Consider the following 20,650-nt stretch of genomic DNA (forward strand, 5'->3'; position numbering starts at 1 on the left):
TTTAGACAGCACCTGTGGCCTCTCAGCTCACAACTACATCCTTCAGTACTTATTAATTTAATTTGCTTGTTTCACATATTCACTGTAAACATGGGACACATACCAGGATCTGTACATTACAAGGGCCACTTAGAAACTAGATATTACAATGGCTTAAACTTTCACATATAAAAATGGATAATGTTCAGAGATTTGGATTATTATTTTTTTCCTAAAACTACCCTCTCAATGTCCCAATATTTCATTGCTGTAATATTTGTCGTCTTCTCCACACTGGACTGAAGGATTAATATCCTTGATGCTTCTCATAAAACGGAAATTACATTTTCAATCCAAAAACTAAAAATCATGTCAAAACAAAGTGTGTTATTAATAAGAAGTTACTTTCTTTGGTAACAGTTTTACAATAACATACAGTAACAATCTCTTTTTTTGTTCTGTAGAATGTTTTTTTTTCTTTTCCATTATTGTCTCACCAGGACAGAAACCCATTAGGAGCTTTTTTCAGTGTTCCAACTGTGAAATTGGAGCTTGGTATTTGAAAATGGATGGTGCATTTGCATTGCTTTTTTTATAATAGTATGTTAATAATCCTGGTTCATGTACCAGATAGATTCAGCTGAAAATATAATGTTGTGCTTGTCTGAATCATTTTGTTTATTCAGACTGAGGTTGGAATTATTTATTTAAACATTTCAGAAGCCCTTTCTGAATCTTTATTCAAAACTATGATGTCTGTCTCAATTTGCTGAAGTATTGTCTGATCTTCAAGGTGTTCTGTCACCTTTTTCCCCCAGTAGTTTGTCTTTTGAGTTTCTTCAGGTTTCCTTTAATAGTCATTTCCCTGTTCTTTTTTGGAAAACACAGTCAATCTTTGAAGTTGTAACAAACATACCTTGAAGTCTTGTTTTTTTTTTTATTCTCTTGTGCAAAACCACTACATTTAATCAAATTTAGCTTATTTTTGTAGAATTTTAGAAATGTGAGATTTTTTAATTTATTTTACATAATATTTTGATTTTGAAATATCTTCCAAACTATTATTTTTAATTATAAAATCTATAGAATAATGTACAAAAACAATACTTTTGAAGTATATTAAATCTAGCTTTTAATATTTGTTTTTCTTTGATGTAGTTTAAGTTGCTGTAGACAATGTTTAATTAGTGGGATTAACCCACAACAATGCAGTGACCATCAAATGAGCCATATGTTTCCCAGTTATACAGTAACTGTTCAGGATTTTGGATGGCATGAAATTAACCTGTTCTGTGAAATCATACATGCAGTTCTTATGCTTTTTAAGATAACTTCAGTTATCATCAGTTTAAAGGCACTGTTTTTCTTTTTTGCGTCTAGTTTTTAAATACTTAAGGAAAGACAAAATAAATAACGAATGTTAATAAATTTGAGAAAGGAAAATAATATCATGCACAGTTAGACATACTCTGTTGACAGTATATACAGTATAAATTGGTTTGTACAGTACCTCAGAACTAAAAAAAATGCTTTTGTGTGCCTTTAAACTAATGGATTTATATGAATTATTGGTGATATTAAAATGCAACAGTTTTCATCTTTAACAGTACACAGTACTGGAATTATAAGAGAATTACTGCCTGAGAAAAAAGAAAAGATTTTGGCTAAGTAAAACATAGGCTATTTCTTTTTTAAATTCAAACTTGATTTATATGAAGATGTATCTTTCCATTTATGTGTCAGGCTTGTTAATTCTGCTCTCCAGCTCACCTTTGGCTTTTTTAATAAGCTCCTCATTGTCATAATGTCTTGAAATAATGTTCTTAGGCCAGAATCCTAGGTTATGTCAGCTGCTCTAAGACTGCAGAGGAAGTGATAAATTTATTTCAGAAAATACTCTGTTAGCTGTCAAAACTAAACTGAGACTTTAAATATTGTATTGTGCATTTTAACAAAATAATCATAGGTAATAGATTTCTGAAAAGATGTATAAGAAGAAAATACCATTTAATGACTTCAGTCTGGGGCTCATAACTTAAGCTGTACTGCAGAAATTGCACATTGAGGTTAAACCTCAGTAGACTCACAAGGAAATAATCTGCATTCCAGTGGGAGAGAGTTTTAGTGGGGATAGGCTACACAACACCACAGACAGTCCTATTTCTTTTATATTTAATTTTTTTTTCCACAGAAGCCAAATGTTAACTGGAGATAGCATGTCTAGCGCAACACCGCAATAAATTAGGAACAGGAATGGCTGTGCAAATAAAAAGCTGTGTTTGAAATCTTGGTGAACCAACTTCTTCTGAAGCTTAGCCAGGGTTCGGGGCTTTTACAAAAACCGTTTATTTTATTTCCTAACAGTTGTTCATCAGATCATGTGATCTGTTATCTTGCTTACTTTGAGGTCTAAAATGTTGGCCTTGGACTAAGCACATGTAATACTACCATAAGGCAGTCTTGATTTGACTGTTTCCAGTCTGGCAGGATTTTCTAATACCTCAGGCTTAAGGGAGCCCTTTTAATTCACCATCCTATTTTGAATGAACAGTAATATTCTGGAAATGGTAAAATTATGATACAGTTTAATGAAACCCAGATAGTAACTGGTAGAGATAACTTGGATGATAATAAAAGAATAACTGGTGAAATCTTTCACTAAAAAGTTACTAAAGTTACAAAAAGAGGTGTTCATTAGTACATATTTTAAGACCTACACGTACTGTAAATTATTCTGTCAGTCAGATAATTATTTTTCTTATATACACAAAACCAAGAGGTTAATTTAAAAACATAAAGCGTCATCTTTATAAGAATTTGGAAAGAAAAATGCCATCAGGGACAAAAGTAAATTAAAGATTGGACTTAATAATGTAATGTTGATTAATAACATGATTAGATTTTCAATTGTGAGGATGATTTCAACAACTGCATGTCTGCTGTTACCACATTAAAAACATTACCAGTCATGGCCTGTCATCTCTGGGTTACTTGACGTATTCATAAAGATTCCTTTTTTGCGTATTATACTTGAAGACTTCAGGTTGTCTTCTTAATACCCCTGTCATGATCTAGAAATTGAGCTTCTCTGAAGCAGATCCAACTTCTCATCTCTTCATGTGAAAGCGCAACTTTGTCTCAGATTATCTGCAGGGCAGTGCCGAATGTGTCACAAGTAATATTGAGTTTGAAAGAAACAACATCATTGTGGTTTCAGAACCCTGCACTATCAGCACATTAGTGGTTTATAAACTGGCCAGGAGTCTAATAGTAATGCAAACTAGGAAATATATATATAAAACATTCCATTATAATTGTGTCATCACACTATAATCACCCTAGCCTGAAAGGGAGATTAAACCATGATGAATATAACATTCTAAAAACATGGCGACAGAGTCCCCATTTAAATGTAAACTACCACTTATCCTTTGAATGGCAGAGCTATTAAATTCAGTATTTTTTGGGAGGGGTTATCTCATGGTGTTTGCCAAGATTTAAAATGTTCTGTTTCCAATTTTTTGCCATGTCCGGGACCTTATCAAGGGTTTAGAGGATCAGTGGAAAAAGAAGAAGAAGCACAGTCAGTGTTCTGGGAAAAAGATAAAGAGGTGGAATGTGTAAGCACCTGGACACCAGCAATATAATTTGACATTTAATCCATCATGAATGACAGTCAGTGAAGACCTAAGGGAAACATGCAAGAATTTAGCTGTTCCAGTGATGCTCTTTGTTCCTGTGATTTCATTTCCTTCAAAAATAATTGCTTGTAATTTGTGCATGTTACCCAAAGAGGAGCTAGAGTAAGCTGATCATGAGAAGGTTTGGAGATACAGTACATGGAAGAAGGTGAAAGTTGAGTCAAAAATAGAAGCTTTAAACACATCTAATTTCTAGAAGCTTAATTTATTTTTAAATGCTCATTTTATATGTCTATATTTTCATGCCTCTTTTTTTGGTGCACTATCATGTAGTAGAATGCAGGTTGACTGGAAAATACTGTGAACTAAGCATCTTAGAAAGTGTTTCTTAGAATGTACAGTAACTCGGTAACAAATCGCCTCTATCATCAACCACTGTGAGTTTAGAAAAGTTATGCCACTGGGTAAAAAACTTTCTTTAGGCAATTTAGAGAAACAGTTTATTGGGAATCTGAAAATGTCTAGCATAATTCCATCTCCATTAAGAACATTTGCAATGTTGTTTTTCTTTGTTTTGGGTTCCAGTATTGCTTACTCTGTGATCAAATATACTGTCAGTTGCACACACTAGAGTGATTTGTAGCAGATGCCCAGAAGACAGTTTACCACAGTGGGAATCAGCTGAATGCCAGATGTCCTTTTTAGTGAGAAACATGAGCTGTAGACACCCTGAGAATCACCTGCCCCAGGGTAGAAGCATCTGCAAGAGTCTGCTTGTATGTTCACACTGAAAAACATTATGCCGCAGCTCAATCTCAAGCAAATGATACTCCTTTGTAAGAATGCTACAGTTCAATCTAACAAGCTTAGATTGCTAATGAAAACTGTACATAACAAGAGTAACTAATGTTAAGAATGAAGCATTATAAGTTGCTAGTGTTATTATAGATAGAACCAAGCCATTTCAAATTATGCCTGTTTTTGGATTGTAGATATTCAATCATAATTTAAGCGAGATTATAAATTCAGAATTCATGAAGTGGCTTGAATTAGAGTCACATGATAAATTGCTGGTCCACCCCCAATTTTCCTGTCAGAAATTGAAAGGGTCAAAAGCTTTGTTCTAATGTATTGTAGAGCATCAATGTGAATTACACTGTGAAACAGATTTGCAGAGTTTAAATCAGCTTTTCAATGAGTTATTAAACATGAACTTTTTTTCCTAAGTATACCTGTCAACATTTAGGCAGAGGCGCTCAAGGTAGATTGCCGTTTTTATGTGACAAACTGTGGTAAACTATTCCAAGGTTATTTATGAGAGCCTTTTAAATTCATTCTGAAACCACGTTACACAAAATTTGCTTGATCTCAAACAGAAAGAGTGATGCTCTTGTTTAGCACAAGATTAACCTTTAGCCGAGTGAAAAATGATACCTCCTCTTCACAGTATATAAAACTGGAAGAATAGAGGAAAGAATTTCTGACTTTTAGTTGCATATAATCATACAGATCAACTACATAGTGTATCTACTATTGATACGACATAAAAAGATTAAACAGATATAGATGCGGAAAACAGATCGACTGATACCTACTGTAATATCTGTACAAAATGTATTAAAATTTCTATTAAATGTTGTTACATAAAAAATACCATTAATTTCTGCCTTTGTACTCAAAGTTATGAATTATCAATGGCTATTAAAGCATGTTCACTCTTGTACTCCCACACGTACCCCAAGAAACAAATTTAGAAATTTTCATACTCTATGAATTGTGCTTCTTTAGACTGACATAGAACAACTGCCTTTCTTTGAATGCTGTCTAGATAGAATTCACTGGAGCTTTTATGACTACAAGAGCAAACACACCAAAAAAACTCTGCACAGCAAACTGAGTTTGCCTTTGTTGACTGCTCCCTGTGCAACCCTAGTGCACTTAGCCAGTACTACCACCAGTCCTAAGGGGACTCCTAGCCGCAGTGAGTTAGGGGCACAGTCTGAAATTATACTCGGGAAGCTTCATGTTTAAAGACTCATCTTTTATTCAGGACTGAGCCTTATACTAAATGAGTTGTTTAGAAGCCACTTCATAATTTTTAAGCAATGTAGATGTGATTTTATACTTAAGTAAGGGATGAATGTATTGTGTCTATTAAGGGAAAATGCAAGTCTTGAAATATCACACTGCCCACACAGTGGGCATAGGAAAAAAAGCCTGGTCAGCATTACAAGCCTATAGACGCTCAGGAACTGCAAAGCTGTATAGCCCCCAATGGAATGGAAATGGGAGCAGCCTAATAGATAAATAAATAGCTTCAGTCTTTGCTAGACTCAGATGATCAGTCATCCAACTGACTCCCTATTGCACATCTACTTTAATAACTTCCTCCCCTGTCCTGACGATGAAATGACCTTCTGGGACTGGTTTGTGACCTAATGTCAGTGTATTAACCTTGGCATTATGGATTCAGTAATTCCGTTTGTTCTTTTTTTCATATTTCACTTCTGACCTGAACAGCAGTCTCCCCGTTTTTTTTTTGCGGCGATAATCTTTTTCCAACAGAACTGACTTCTAAAAAAGCCTCTCATAATTGTAATTGCTTGACTGAGGCCATCAGCTGACAATTTCCTTCAGCTGACTTCAGGACTGCAATTCAGAAACAGAACCATGTCTTTAAAATGGATTTTAGAGGATTAGTTCAAAAAGACAACACTACTCTTCGAAATGCACAACATCTGCTGGTTATTTTGGGAAAGCTGTCATTCTATTATCATCAATTAAAATTCATTTTCTGAGTAATCCCAGGGAGGAGGTGCTCTTTTGCTGTTCTTAAGGAGAAATGATGTTTTATGGCTGACATTTACTTCCTTACAGATTTCAGAAACATAGTATAGCACATCCCGTGAGATGTGTGTTGTGTTGTGGCATTTCAAACTATTAATGCTTGTGCTTTTCATTTATGGGAGTATGCACACTGTATAAATTTGGCTGTACGTAATACAGTATATTCTGAGGTTCATGTGGGATTCTGGGCAAAAAAATTGCTTTGAAAATATTCTTGTGTTTCTGAAGAACACAGAACATGGCATTGCTTTTAACTATCTCAAAGTGATGTAATTAGAAATCAGAGAAATGCCAGCTGTTTTAAGCTATAATAAAAAAAAAACACAAAACAACAGCCAGTAAGATGCTATTCAGTATTTTAAACCATTTAATGTTATTGTTATGTTATGTTATGTTATGTTCCATAGGATAGTATCTTTTGTGTATAGCCTTTCCTATTTTGTGAAATGTCTTGAATATGCACCTACACTATGCATTTCTTTAATACATTTGGGAAAAATGTTTTTCTTTTATAATCATAATTGTAAGTGATGAACTTGAAAAGTATTCTTGTGTTTATGTACAGTAAATGAGATGATTTTAAAATATGTATATCTACTGTATTTGGCAATTCACTTTATGTTGATGTTGATATATGTGGTATGTTTTGTCTGTACACCAAAATTTAAAACACATTTCTATTCCACAATATTGTGATGCAAACTATCTACCAACACAAATAGAACACAAATAGAATCTGGTGCATTGTCTCTACTGCCTCAGAAATACTGTATATTATTTACAGTTAATATACAAAACTGTAAGGGTGAGAACTTAATCGTAATTACTTTGGGTGGCCTAAGATAAAACTGAATGAATAACATAATAACATAAATTAAGAGTGTTAAGCTATCACAATATGAAATACTTTAGTCTCACAATTTTGAAAAAAGACATTGAAAACTGCTCACTTTGTTCTGATTAAATACAGACCTAATGCTTTGCATTTCATAAAGTAAGATACTGTAGGTTTCTGTCGTTGATATATGAAGAACTGCTTCCGATTGGACATATGGCCACTTAAATTGGAATAACAACTTCCAGCTTAAGCTTCCAGCAAATTTCAAATAAATGTACTGTACAGTACCTTCGCTCCTAAAAGAAACGTGCACTCACAAATTTTAAAGGTAAGAGGTAAGAAAATAACTAGCTACAGGTACCTTAATAAGCTATAATGTAGGCAGTGTCTTTTTGTGTATGAGCAGTAGCAATCAAAGGGATACCAGATGATCTAAAAATTCGATTTTAGCACCAATCTAGGCATTTAAAAATAAGGACTATTCAATGCTCTCACCATTCTGACTGAAACTCAACACACATTCTCCCAGTTATGCTGAATGAAACATGTCAATTTAACATTCACTTGATTAATGATTTTTTAAAGAATGATAAAAAAGTAGCACTTAGCTTACTTATACTTAGTGACATTATAAAGGACTCACTTTATAATCCATTGCTGTGTCCTACAGTATACAGTATGTATGTCATGAGTGTATGTCAAAGAACTCAATAATGTTGACTAAAGTCAGCTGTGTAAACAGCGTTTTCCATAAAAAAGATTATTAAAAACTGAAGAAAATTTAGATGTTTTTGTTGTGTTTTAATTTTGGAGGTAGAGTAGAAAGTCATTGGGGATATGCAGTAAGAGTCCAATATACAGCTTGCTGAAACGATACGAGCAGCTTGTAAAACTGAAAGGCATCTCTGTTTTATGGGATAGAATTACAGCAAAATCACTACTTGGCTCTTTTACAGCAGTTGAACACATTCACTATAAACACACCTCCTTGACAACTGTCAATGCACCTGCAGTAAGAAGCAATGACACTTACCTCATTGGGTTGCATCTTAGACCACATTTAATCTGTCCAACTACAAGGTCTTTGGGGAAATAAAGATTAAATTGCTGTGCTGTGAAACAGCTTAGTGTAAAACAATAAACAAATGTTGATACTCTATTTACATATAAATGGCTTTAATAAACATATTTTCAGAAAATTACATTTTAAAAACCAACGGCTTTCACCAGGCAGAAGCTTAATTCCATGCTTATTTATTATTTTAAGAGGCCCTGGGCATCCAGCAAACACATCAGATCTCATTTTTTAAAAAGTACCCTGTTCTATTTTAAAAAAATGGCCTAGAATGATAAATAACTAGACATTTTCACATTTAATTTGCTAATATGACTGTTCAGAATCATTAGATTTTCTGCTTAACCCAAACAACCTCCCAGGAATTAATTCACTATTAACATTTATTTCATATACTGTTCATATATCCAATTTGACTACAATAAGTGCTTTAGTTCTGTGCCACATGGCATTTTGCCATTATGCTGGGCAGACGTGAGACAGGAATGATGAGTAAGCAACTTGTTCTGAACACTTAATGTTTATTTTGTAACACTTTGTGGATTTTGCTTGTTTTCCTCAAATATTGTATGTTGTAAGCAAGGCAGCAGAATCTTGCGAAAACATTTGGAGCACAGTCTCCTTTGTTTTCAGAGCACTGTGGATGATCTCAAATGTTAAGGAAGCATGCTGTATAAGTATACAGGTACATAGGTATGTGTACATACTGTATGCATCTATGGCCTGTTTCCCACAATGTATTTTCTTTTTTTTCACTTGAGGATGTGATATCTACAGCTCAGAATAAAATTCTTTGACCAGATGGTGCTCATGAACTCAAGGGTCCTGCCATTCAGGACCTTCTCTTACTGTACTATTCAAAATTAAGTCTTCTATTCAAAGGGATGACATTTGAAATGTGCTACTTGAAAAAGCTGCTCCCAGATGAGCACTGCACACTGACAGCAGAAGTCTATCGTTGTCAACCTGATGATACAGCCATATCTTTTGCTACAGAAGCACTTCTTCCAAGCTGTTTCTCAAAGGACCACTCAGTGTTTTCCTGTCATTGACAATAACTTAGGAACATATAAACAGGGTGTAAGATTATTAAGGTACATCTCTAAAGTGCTGATGGATATGTATCATTGTAGACCTCAAACTGGACTGCACAAGGCTGAATTATTTTCACTAAGTTCTGCTATATTGGATGTTTAATTAAAAAATGCTCTGTTGCGCTAACACAGAATGAATCTACACTGATTGACTTTTAGTGAGATCTCATAGAATACTAGTAATTTTACTTGTAATTAAGTAGGAAGTTGCTATGACCAGCGCAAATGAACAGATTTTCCTCCACAGAAAAGGATATTGCCTCCAGCATATTAGCATAAAAAACAAATCACAGAAGACATATTGTGGAAAAGCAAGAAGAATCGGTTTCATGATGTAGTACAGGTTTAAATTTTAATAAGTGAATGTGACTTGGTGGTCTGTCTATAAGAGAAATGTATGACTGATGCAAAATTGCCTATCAAATATTTATAGGACATGATCCTTCAACATTCTTTGTTTTATTAGAGTATTTGCCTGTGTTTTATCTGTCGTCATGATCACCATTTATCATTTAGCCGACTTTGTACATGTATCATAAAAACACTCATTTATTCTAGATTCATTTGATATAAAACTAACTCCATTGTGTCAAACACCCCCTGACTCATGGATAGACGAGAGAAAAGGTCTTCACTGTCTGTATTCAGAATAAAATCCTCTCTGGGGCTTAAGAGAGACTTAAATGAAGACAGTATATAATTCATTTAGCGTAGCTACTGTATGTACCCCCATGGCTCTAGCCATAAACTAGACAGGACAATGTGTCTGCTCAAGGATTTTATGATGATGTATTTGTTCTGGTTATGTTTGTTACTTTTCAGTTTACCAATGTATTATACTGCATATGCATTTATGGTGCATATGTAATTAAATAGCAAAGACTAAGTTCAGGATTAACCCAATGAATAAGAGGATTTTTGAGGTTTTGGGCTCAGTTAAAGTATGATAGGGTGTTTAAGCATAAGGGTAGATGAGATGTGAGCTCAGAAGTATTTAAATGCTTGTACTGAAGACACAAAAGGGTAAACCACTTTTACTTTATTAACAGGTTTTAGTATCACAAGGGCCCTTAATTGCTTATTAGAACATTATAATAATGATATGAGTACCTTTACAGTTGAAAAATGTTATCTTTAAAATGGACAAACATATCCTTTTTAGCTTGAAAGTTGTACAGGCATACATATTTTAAGACCAATATCATTATACATCAAGATTTTTTTTGTTTTGTTTTTGCTCCAAAAACTAAAGTAATGCTCTAATGGAGAGCAGTTTGATCTATTCCTGGTTTTATTAGGACTGTAATTATCGTCAGCTCAAACAGAGCAGGCTCAGGTGTATGTAATTAATTCCATAATAAAGTCTGGAAGTGTTCCACCTGCTTTGCAATGAGAGTCCTACTTCCATTCCTGCTCTACCGTGAATTTGACTGCTGTTTTGGACGTTTTGTTGGCTGGACAGTTGCCGTAGACACCTTGATTCAGAAAATGAAGTGTTGTTGTAAAGCATGTACCTTAGTTTCATAGTTCACATGTCTGCTGTGGGCAAAATGGACTACAGGGATTTTCACACCTGCTACTTTTTATGTATATTAACATATGGTGTGTCCATATACTGTATATGTATATGCATATACTGTACATATTGTGTTTAAGGTTTGTATACTCTGTACAGCTTGTTATTGAAAACCATAGTATCCATAGAAAAATGACCAAACGATGCATGCAAGTTTAATTGTCCTGAGGAGTTGTATAATTATTACTATTAAAGAGGTAGCCTTTTAATTCATTATAGTCTTGATGCTTTACTACCACATGTTCTTTGATTTTGTTCCTGTATTGTAATTCATTTTGGTCTTTCTCTATGCATAAAGAGTATCAGCCATTGCTGTTTGTTTGTCTGAAAACTGAAGGGCACAAGCAAGTGAATAGTTTTGTGTTATTTCCTTTGATGTTACCAGAAGGAGCAGAGTGCACACAAGAAACCATGGGCTTCTAGTTATTGGCACTGCCCTGAATTCAATTATGAGCATGGGCGCTCAGTGATGATGGATTATCTGTTTCAGGAGCTTTTGGTCCACTGCAGGTCTTCTGCTGTTCACCAGAGCTGACCAGTATTAAACTCACCTCTGATCATTTATTAGAATGAAATCATCTTTCAGATGCAAATAATTTACAGTTTGTCTACTCACACAGTTTACATTTCCTAGTTTTTTTATATAACCATTTATAATGTTTAGAGATTATACAGTAGAATGATTTTTAAAAGAAAAAAAAACAATGGAATAAAGTATACTGTTTGTGGATGGTCCTGAAAAAGTAGATTTGGTACATACAGTAACATCACAAATCCTTGATTGCCTGTTTTTCTGTATTTATACACATGTACTCTCTCTATATACAGTACAGTATTTGAACTGTCAGAATGATTTCTTCCCATTTGCTTACAGTTAGGTAAGATATGTGATCAGAGTCATTTTAAAACTTATTTTACAATTTAAGAGATACAAAAAACACCCTGAAATTGAAATAAGAAAAGAAAATAGCTTCTTAAAACAAAATGAATTGATATTTATGCTATTATGTTTATTCACCTGGTTTCTTTTGTAGTTCCAGTGGACTCACTCTAAAGAATTCAAAAAGTAATCAGCCCCAATTTTATATGTAGGAGAGACAACAAATATGTGTATACAGATCCATGCATGTCTCTGAAAGATGTATACCTTTTAAAAAATAGTTTCAGAAAATGTGGAGAAGATTATCTGTGGAAGGGATTGCTTTACAAATCTCCTGTTAATCCAAGCATTTCAGTAGTGTTTCATTATAATAAAGAGGATTTTGTTTCAAATTGCTATTAACATAACATAACATCAAACAGCATTATTGTATAAAAAGAAAAGTCGTTTATTGACAAAGGGGTAGTAGAAACATAATGCAATTAACTAAGAGTGTTACATGAGCATGTTGTTAGTTTTGAATAGGTTTAGCAATCAACATACAGTACAGTACAAGGTACTTGAATTACAGTATAGGTTGCACATTGAATAAATTGGCCCACATAGTTAATAAAAACAGAAAATAGTTTATTGAGTGAATTATAAAAAGCTAGCACATATTTAGGACTCATACTGTATACTGTAATAGTTTGAATTCACCCTGTTGCTATTAGGTTTAAAAGAAATGAACCCCTAAGGTCTGAATAACATCTTTAAAATCCTCACACTTTATGCTTTGAACAGCCTCCTATTACTGGAGCTACCCATGATCCCAACTGCTAGAGCGATGGAACTCTGTAGCCGAACATTATCCCTTTGGCAACATTTCTCTAATCAAGAATGAATAATGACCACACTACAAAACATGTAGCGATCCTGGCTTCATAATTAAGCTTCCATTAGCTTTTTTAACCCCGTCTATGAAACTGAACATATTGGATTTACCATCCAGATCTTCAGCATTTGAGTTTCATTAAAATTCTCAATATGTGCCATGGTACCCTGAACAGCCAGATGCATTTCTGTCAGACTTTACAGGGAGAAAGTTCTCCTTCTGATGAAGCTATCCAGCTGTTGTGGGACCTTTTTTTAAAACATAATGAAGTTTTGCCATTACAGTAGCCGGATGTTTAGTAAAAAAAAGGCTTGGAATATGTTTTTAAATTTAAAACTTTGTAAAATGGTTTCTCAAATTTATTTAAAAAAAGAATTCCCAACAGTACAGGTACTGTATAGTGTAAATCACTTGTAATTCCAACAGTTAGCATGATATTACGTGTGGCATGTTTATAACAGAATTTTAAGGGCAAGAATGTTAAACATCTGCCATTCACAAAGAAACAAATCAGCATAGCATCTTATTCTTATTGTTGTTCATTGTAGCACTAATGTACTGATTATAATACTAAACTACTGCATCTGCACACTGATGGTATTGCATTGTTTTTATATGAGGTTCCTAGATTTTCTTAGCTACTTTAATTTTGTTTTGGCAAATTCATTATTTGCTAGCAGCCATATCACCCTGCAACTCACAACTGGCAACCCACTGAAGCTAAGCAGGTGAGAGCCTGGTCAGTACCTGGATGTGAGACCTCCTGGGAAAAACTAAGCTTGCTGCTGGAATAGGTGTTAGTGGGGCCAGCAGGGGGCGCTCACCCTGTGGTCCATGTGGGTCCTAATGCCCCAGTATAGTTACGGGGACACTTTACTGTAAACATGCGCCGTCCTTCAGATGAGAAGTAAAACCGAGGTCCTGACTCTCTGTGGTCATTAAAAATCCCAGGGTGTTTCTCGAAAAGAGTAGGGGTGTAACCCCGGCCTCCTGGACAAATTTCCCATTGGCCCTTACCAATCGTGGCATCCTAATAATCCCCATCTATGAATTGTCTGCATTACTCTGCTCTCCTCCCCACTGATAGCTGATGTGTGGTGAGCGCTCTGGTGCACTATGGCTGCCATCGCATCATCCAGGTGGGGCTGCACATTGGTGGTGGTGGAGGGGAGTCCCCATTACCTGTAAAGGGCTTTGAGTGGAGTGTCCAGAAAAGTGCTATATAAGTGTAAGCAATTATTATTATTATTATTATTATTATTATTATTATTATTATTCAATTTCATATTAAAAATAAAAATAACAAATGAATGGAAATCTATACCGTAGATTATGCCGTATATATTGCACAGTTTTCACAGGTTCCTGCTGCAGGTGGTGTAATTTAATTGGCAGGAGGCACTCTTCCACTCTGGACCAGCAGTTTCAAACCAGTGCTCCAGTATTGTAATTAGGGATACCAAACTGTAGATGAGACATTAAACTGAGGTTCTGACTAACTGGGCATTAAAGATACCAGTCAGAGAAAATGACAATGCTGTAGGATTAAGCAATTTTCCGACTAGCATGTGTATTGTCAGGTAACCAGAACAATAATAACTGCTGTACGTCATTTATGTCATTAGTGCCTATGGTGGAATGATTAATGAAAGAGATGAAAAATGAAAAATATAACCTGTCAACACCTTCCAAATTTTTTTTGTGAATCCATTTTCATTCGTTTTATTATTTCCAAAAACATAACACATCCCAAATCTTCATGAATAAAAGTGCAAATTATCTCTGAGAATAAAGTTTCAATAGTCTTAATTGTGATGTTAAGACTGTCTTTACCATTTTGAAACTGAAAAAAATAAACATATCAACGAGATGTCTCGTATAGATTAAATTAGATTGAAAAGTCAGTCATTTGTTTTACTTTAATTAAATCAAGTGTAATACAGTACATGAGGTCTAAGGGTGTACTTGTTCTGTAGAGATGTACAATATACATTTTTAATTGTGTACCTATCCAGCAGTCCTTGCTAAGAAGTGAGCTCCTTTTAAAAAAATTATATTTAGTATGTGCAAGTGCATTTCAGCAGCTGTGTGTGTGGGGTGGGTGATTCATGGTGAACCACAACCTTCAAAATTTGAGCATTATTTCCTCAGATGAATTAACAGCTAGATACCAAACAAGTTTGATGGACTGATTAGCTTTCTCTCATTTATAAAGTTTCTTTAGCATCTTACTTAAGCTATATTTCTTTAGAGATCAATTAGTCCTCTTTAAACTGTAAAGGTTCCTTGAACTTGCATGGTGCAATGTCATGGAACTCCTGACTTCCTTTGAAAAACATTCTTATCAGTGCTGGAAAGGTGTTTTTTACAATCTTTTTGTTACCTTTTCTTCTGGAGCCTGGGAAGTGTTCTTTGTCAGTTTTGTAAGTCACAAAAGCTTCTGATGTGCTGTGCATGTAATTTTATGGGCAAGGGGCTCAACAAAAGCAGGCTATTACTTTCTAATCCCCTTTTCAGTTGTTTTGGAAATCAAGCACCTTGGTATTTGGATAATAAAAAGACATGATGCAGAAATCCCGAACAGCATTTATTTACCCATGTGGATAGCCTCAAAAACAATGTCTAAACCAGTGATGCTGCTTTTGTTTCAAGAAGCGGTGTGTTAAAAGGTAAAGAAGCTGAATGTTTTCTGGCTTTGATTATTGATACTTAAAAAAAACAAACCAGTAGTTCTGGATGGGAGATTATACAGTATCATTAGCAGTGTCATCACATTTTGCATAATTTCACACCACAAGATTAAAGTTCAGCATACTGTATATGTGTGTCTTTTCACTTTGCTCACAGCTTGGTTTATTTCACATTGTCCAGACTTGAGCTTAAATAGTTACAGTTTTTCCTAGCCTCTGGAACACTGTCTGGTCAGTAGACCTCAGTGCAGAGAAGTTTCATTCCCCACATTAAACACTCTTAAATCAGACATTTTTATTTTATGTTTGGTGGTCTTAAAGCAGAAAACTGTTAATAATTATGAAACCTGTTAATCATTATGTGAGCAAAAAGAGAAAAAAGAGCTTGTCATGTAATGATGAATATAAAAAGGAGCGCAGCATGACAATTCTCAGATGTAGAGCAATTTCCATGAGATGTGAATTTATTATTGCATGTAGACTCTCAGATGGGCATAGACACAAGTGGAAATTCCTATGTTTTTTTGTATCATGACAGTACATACAATATGCTCTGTTACCACATTAGCTCATTCTGGACATCAGGTACAGTAATTTCATGGTATTGCACGAAAAGGTGACCTCTTTCTACTGAACATCCCTGTTTTCCCCATTCCAAAGAGCTCTCCAAACCTACATTAAGATACCTTTTATTCTTAAATGGTTTATTCTTTGAATTTGATTCTTTACGGTAACTGTTATATAAATACCCAGGTTTATTCTTGGATACAATAATTTTATCTTTTAGAATCTAGAACACATTGTACATGCTAAGGGTAGTCATTACCTGTCTGTTTTCAAAATTGCAATATTTAAAGGGGTTATTATCTGCTGAGAAATACATTCCCATATCTTGTAGTGATGAATGTATTTTCCTTAGATAATATTCTACAGGAGCCATGGAGTATACTGTACATGTATTTAGTATCCCAGACATTAAGGAGACAGACATGGGTATGTTGATAGAATGTAATGGACAAGTGAATTCCTTTCTCACTGTTTAAAGTGTGTACTTGTAAACAGTAAACTCTGTACCTCAATCGTGTCCCTTTTTCAGTGTTTAATGTGTTACTGATAAATGTTCTGAACTCCTAGAAAGTGAAAATGTGCTTAAGTGACATACTGTGTAATTTTTAATCATAAATCTACGGTATGTGAGACATGCAGTGTTTTATTTGACAGCAGCATTACCACTTTCTAACCTGATTAGTGCACTTTAACTGGATTTGGTGGAGTAGCAGTTTCCCCCTGAACTGAAGTTTACAAGGAAAGCAGTGCCCAGGATAGCGACAGGTGAATGCTGTGTTCTAGTTGGTGCTATAGGAGTCCTTCAGATGAGACATGAAACCTAGGTCATTTAAGATCTGCACTGTTAGAGAAAGAGGTGTTAGCCCCAGGTCCTAGGTAAATTCCACTGGTTTTAAACTTGTTTTTCACGTGTCCTCTTGATCTGTTGTGGCTGCTGGCGCATTATGCCTGCCACACGACTCCCAGGTGGGTGCTGAACTTCAGTGGTGGATGATGTGTGTGCCTCTCTGTATGTAAAAGTGCTGTATAAATGCAATCAAATAAAATGTACAGTATGTTGCACAGTTGCATATACAGAATGGGCATACAGGTACCTGCAGATACAGTATGTGCAGGGCCATCAGATGTGGCTAGCTTGTATTTGAATTACAAATACTCTTAATGCTGTTTGAAACCAATATCCAGACCTACACAAAAGAAACTCCTTTTTAAAAATACAAAAGTGCTTCTTCTGTGGAGTTCCACAAGGGCACTTTTCCAAGAGGACAGCTATCTAACATGAAAACAAATTTGTGAAAATATGGGTCTCAGAGTGCACACTAAAAGAAGCATCGCCTAGAGGTCTGTGCACAAATGAGAGACGAAAATCACAGCAGACATGAACATTTCCACTGCAATAGCAATTTATTCTCTCCCAAGAAACCAAGTACTTAGACACTGACTGCCAAAGTAATGCTATGGGCCTGAACAGACATGGAGACATTTGCATTGTACATAAAACCATGATACATAAAAATAAATTAGCATTTGGAAATATACAGCTGCCAATCCTTGCTTGAAAAGAGTAGACTAGACCTAATGATAAAATAAAAACGTCCACCAGCTTGAGGTACATGTAAATGGGTCTAGAGCATCAACTGTGAATGGGCATGGTTTCCAGATGCATTAATAGTTCGTCTTTTACCATCCTTGTGTGTTTCATAATTTCCTGGTTCTAAAATTTCAAAAGCACCTCTGAGTTTCATTTTTAATGGCTCATATCCAGTGCTTAAATTGGGCTATTAAACTGGTCCAGGCATGTAACAGACAGGAAACAGGCCAATTGAATTAGACTGGGGCAGTGTTGGGGTTAAGCACTACCTTCACTCTATGATTAAGGAGACTGTGCTTAAAGAAAGCCAAACTAGTTCTGATTTTGAAGAAGTCTTCCTATTTAAGGCAATATATTCTTGGAGTACTGTATATGGTTTGTACTGTATGTTCTAAGTGCTACCAATGTAGAACTGTTTTGAGGTATTCAGTTTGTATTTATTTTCTTACCACAAGCTTTTAACCAGCCTTATTGTGTCTTCTAAACAGGCAAGCTCTTCATGTTTTTTGGAGCACTCATTGATTTTTAATTCATTGTAAAACCAAATTCCTTAATTAGGTTTAACCTGATCAAAGTTTATAGCATTTCAAAGACCTGTTTTGGAAAGATGAGAAATTAAATTTACTGCAAAATGTAAATGATTTCTCTGTATTTTGTGTCCAACTACTTTGTAGTCTTGCCTGGTTCCCTGTGCTTTCAAGATACTGTATTCTCTGAGATGACACAACTCTTACCGGGAATAAGCAGCTTTCTTATAATGGATGGATGTCCTGTGTGTTTAGTGCATTAAATTCAGTATGAAATCAGTATGAAATCCTGCATATGAAGTGTCACTGCAGTGACATGCAGTCATGCTAATGCCAGTCTCCTTATTGTCTTCATAGATTGATCGTGTCATATTCTGCATCTTCCTGGAGACAGACTTCAAGATCTACAAGGAAAAAATGTCTGACTTTTTCTCTGAAGGTATGCAGTCCATATTCATTGCTGTGCCACTTGGTTTGCATGTGCTCGCATAGACATTGGAACTCTTCATGCTTTTTTTAAACTCTGCACACAAAGGAACACTGTTCTACAAAAAAAAAATAGCTTATAGGTAGGCGAGGATGATGTATCTACACAACTCACCTAAAGTGCATCACTCCATGTACAATGGATCTAAATTGAAGAAAAATGGCTGGTTCGATATGATAGAAGACACTTTCATCAATTTCAAAGTCATTGCAGTTTGACCCCTAATGAATGTTGTAAACCATGACTAAGTGAGAATCCTTGCACAGCTGCCACAACAGTGCCTGCATGAGCTAAACCAAATAGCCACACATGATTGGTTTTACAATGTGAGGCCTTAGAAATAGCTTTTCGTATGCACTGTCAATGCACAGCACTGGGGTTGCAATGTATTGCCTTAGATCAGAAGAGTAGATCAGAAACAAAGAGTTAGAGAGTGTTTCTGTATTACATTTATACCCATTACATTACTATAAGATTTAAAACATCATAATAAGATTATTAAATAAGATTTAAAACAATAATACTATAAGATTTAAAACAACAAGTAAGATCCTGATTGATGGAACACATCGATCAAATGGGGAAAAGAAATGGTCAAAAGTAAGAAGCTCTTGGAAACGGTCTCCTTTTGAAGTTGTTGTAATGTTCTAAACAGATCAACCTATATTGATTCAAACGGTGCAATCATAGATTAATACTTTAAAAAGACTAGATTGGAAATACCTAGCAGTACATAATTTGATGAGCCTGTTTCAAAAGTTGCCTCTTTGCAAACTGTGAATGAGTACACAGAGAAATAATTAGCATTATTTGCAGTGGAATAAGTCGTACTGTGCTCTGTATCAACTGGGTGCCATCACCAATGCTAAGCAGTGTGATATTTTCTTTTCTTTCAATTCACATCTTTCATCTGGCTCCCAGGATTTTCCTTTCCATCCCGATCATGGAAACCTAGGGAGGATTGCGTTGAACTGTTATTGGTTTTTATAACCCTTATATTAACTAATATTTCCCCTGGTAGAATGCAAATGTCAGGCCCTAACTTTGTTAATGTGGATGCATTGCTACTTTATTTAAAGCCCCTGTCATAGCAAACCATTTCATTTGCTGCTGGTCTCTAATTTTGAACTTTATGTCATACCCATTCTTATTGATTCTGTCTGATGTAGTAGTGGTTGTGGGCATGGGAAAATGTGATCATTTCCATTTCACATGCGATAATTTCCATAATGGGGAAATGCAAAAAAAAAAGAGGAAACCGGAAGATGAATGTAAAGTTAAATCTCTTCTAACATTATCCTCAAATGTCAGGATCCTCAAATGATTTAAACTGATAAGCTTGTTTTCAAAAACTTCTTATTGTGTTAGATATTATTTTAAATATAAATATAAACAGGCAGTGACATCCAGGAAGTCATTTCAGAGGAGAAACAGACTTTCGGAAAGGACTACATACAGTACATCACAGGACATGACCTTGACACCACGAATTTTGACTTTATTACAGTCCATCTAGTTATGTGTACAGATCAACTCTGTTGTCCCTAGATTTTATTGAACACGTTTATTTTTCTAACTGCTGTATAATTAGATTTGTTGCATCTATATTAGATTTGCCGGCAGTCATATCACCTTGCAACTCACAACTGGCAACCCACTGTAGCTAAGCAGGTACAGTAAGAACCCGGTCAGTATCTCGATGGGAGACCTCCTGGGAAAAACTAAAGGTTGCTGCTGGAACTGGTGTTAGTGGGGCCAATAGGAGGCGCTCACCCTGTGGTCTGTGTGGGTCCTAATGCCACAGTATAGTGACAGGGACACTAAACTGTAAAAAGGCGCCATCCTTCAGATGAGACATGAAACTGAGGTCCTGACTCTCTGTGGTCATTAAAAATCCCAGGGCGTTTCTCGAAAAGAGTAGTGATGTTACTTCCCATTGGCCTTTACCAGTCATAGCCTCCTAATCATCCCCATCTATGCATTA

The 20,650-nt window shown here is 35.2% G+C and overlaps 1 protein-coding gene across 2 annotated transcripts in view; it reads left to right on the forward strand.

Annotated features, from left to right (window-relative positions):
• macrod2 (mono-ADP ribosylhydrolase 2) overlaps nucleotides 1-20,650 on the forward strand; it is a 597,178-nt gene that overhangs the window by 526,294 nt on the left and 50,234 nt on the right. For both annotated transcript variants that reach the window (XM_088609520.1, XM_088609521.1), the window contains exon 9: nucleotides 18,537-18,618. In XM_088609520.1, coding sequence (XP_088465646.1) covers nucleotides 18,537-18,618 — 82 coding nt within the window. The remainder of the gene's footprint in view (nucleotides 1-18,536; nucleotides 18,619-20,650) is intronic.

The sequence above is a fragment of the Lepisosteus platostomus genome, chromosome 17 (genome assembly GCF_059453375.1).
Source record: "Lepisosteus platostomus isolate fLepPlt1 chromosome 17, fLepPlt1.hap1, whole genome shotgun sequence".
NCBI lineage: Eukaryota > Metazoa > Chordata > Actinopteri > Semionotiformes > Lepisosteidae > Lepisosteus > Lepisosteus platostomus.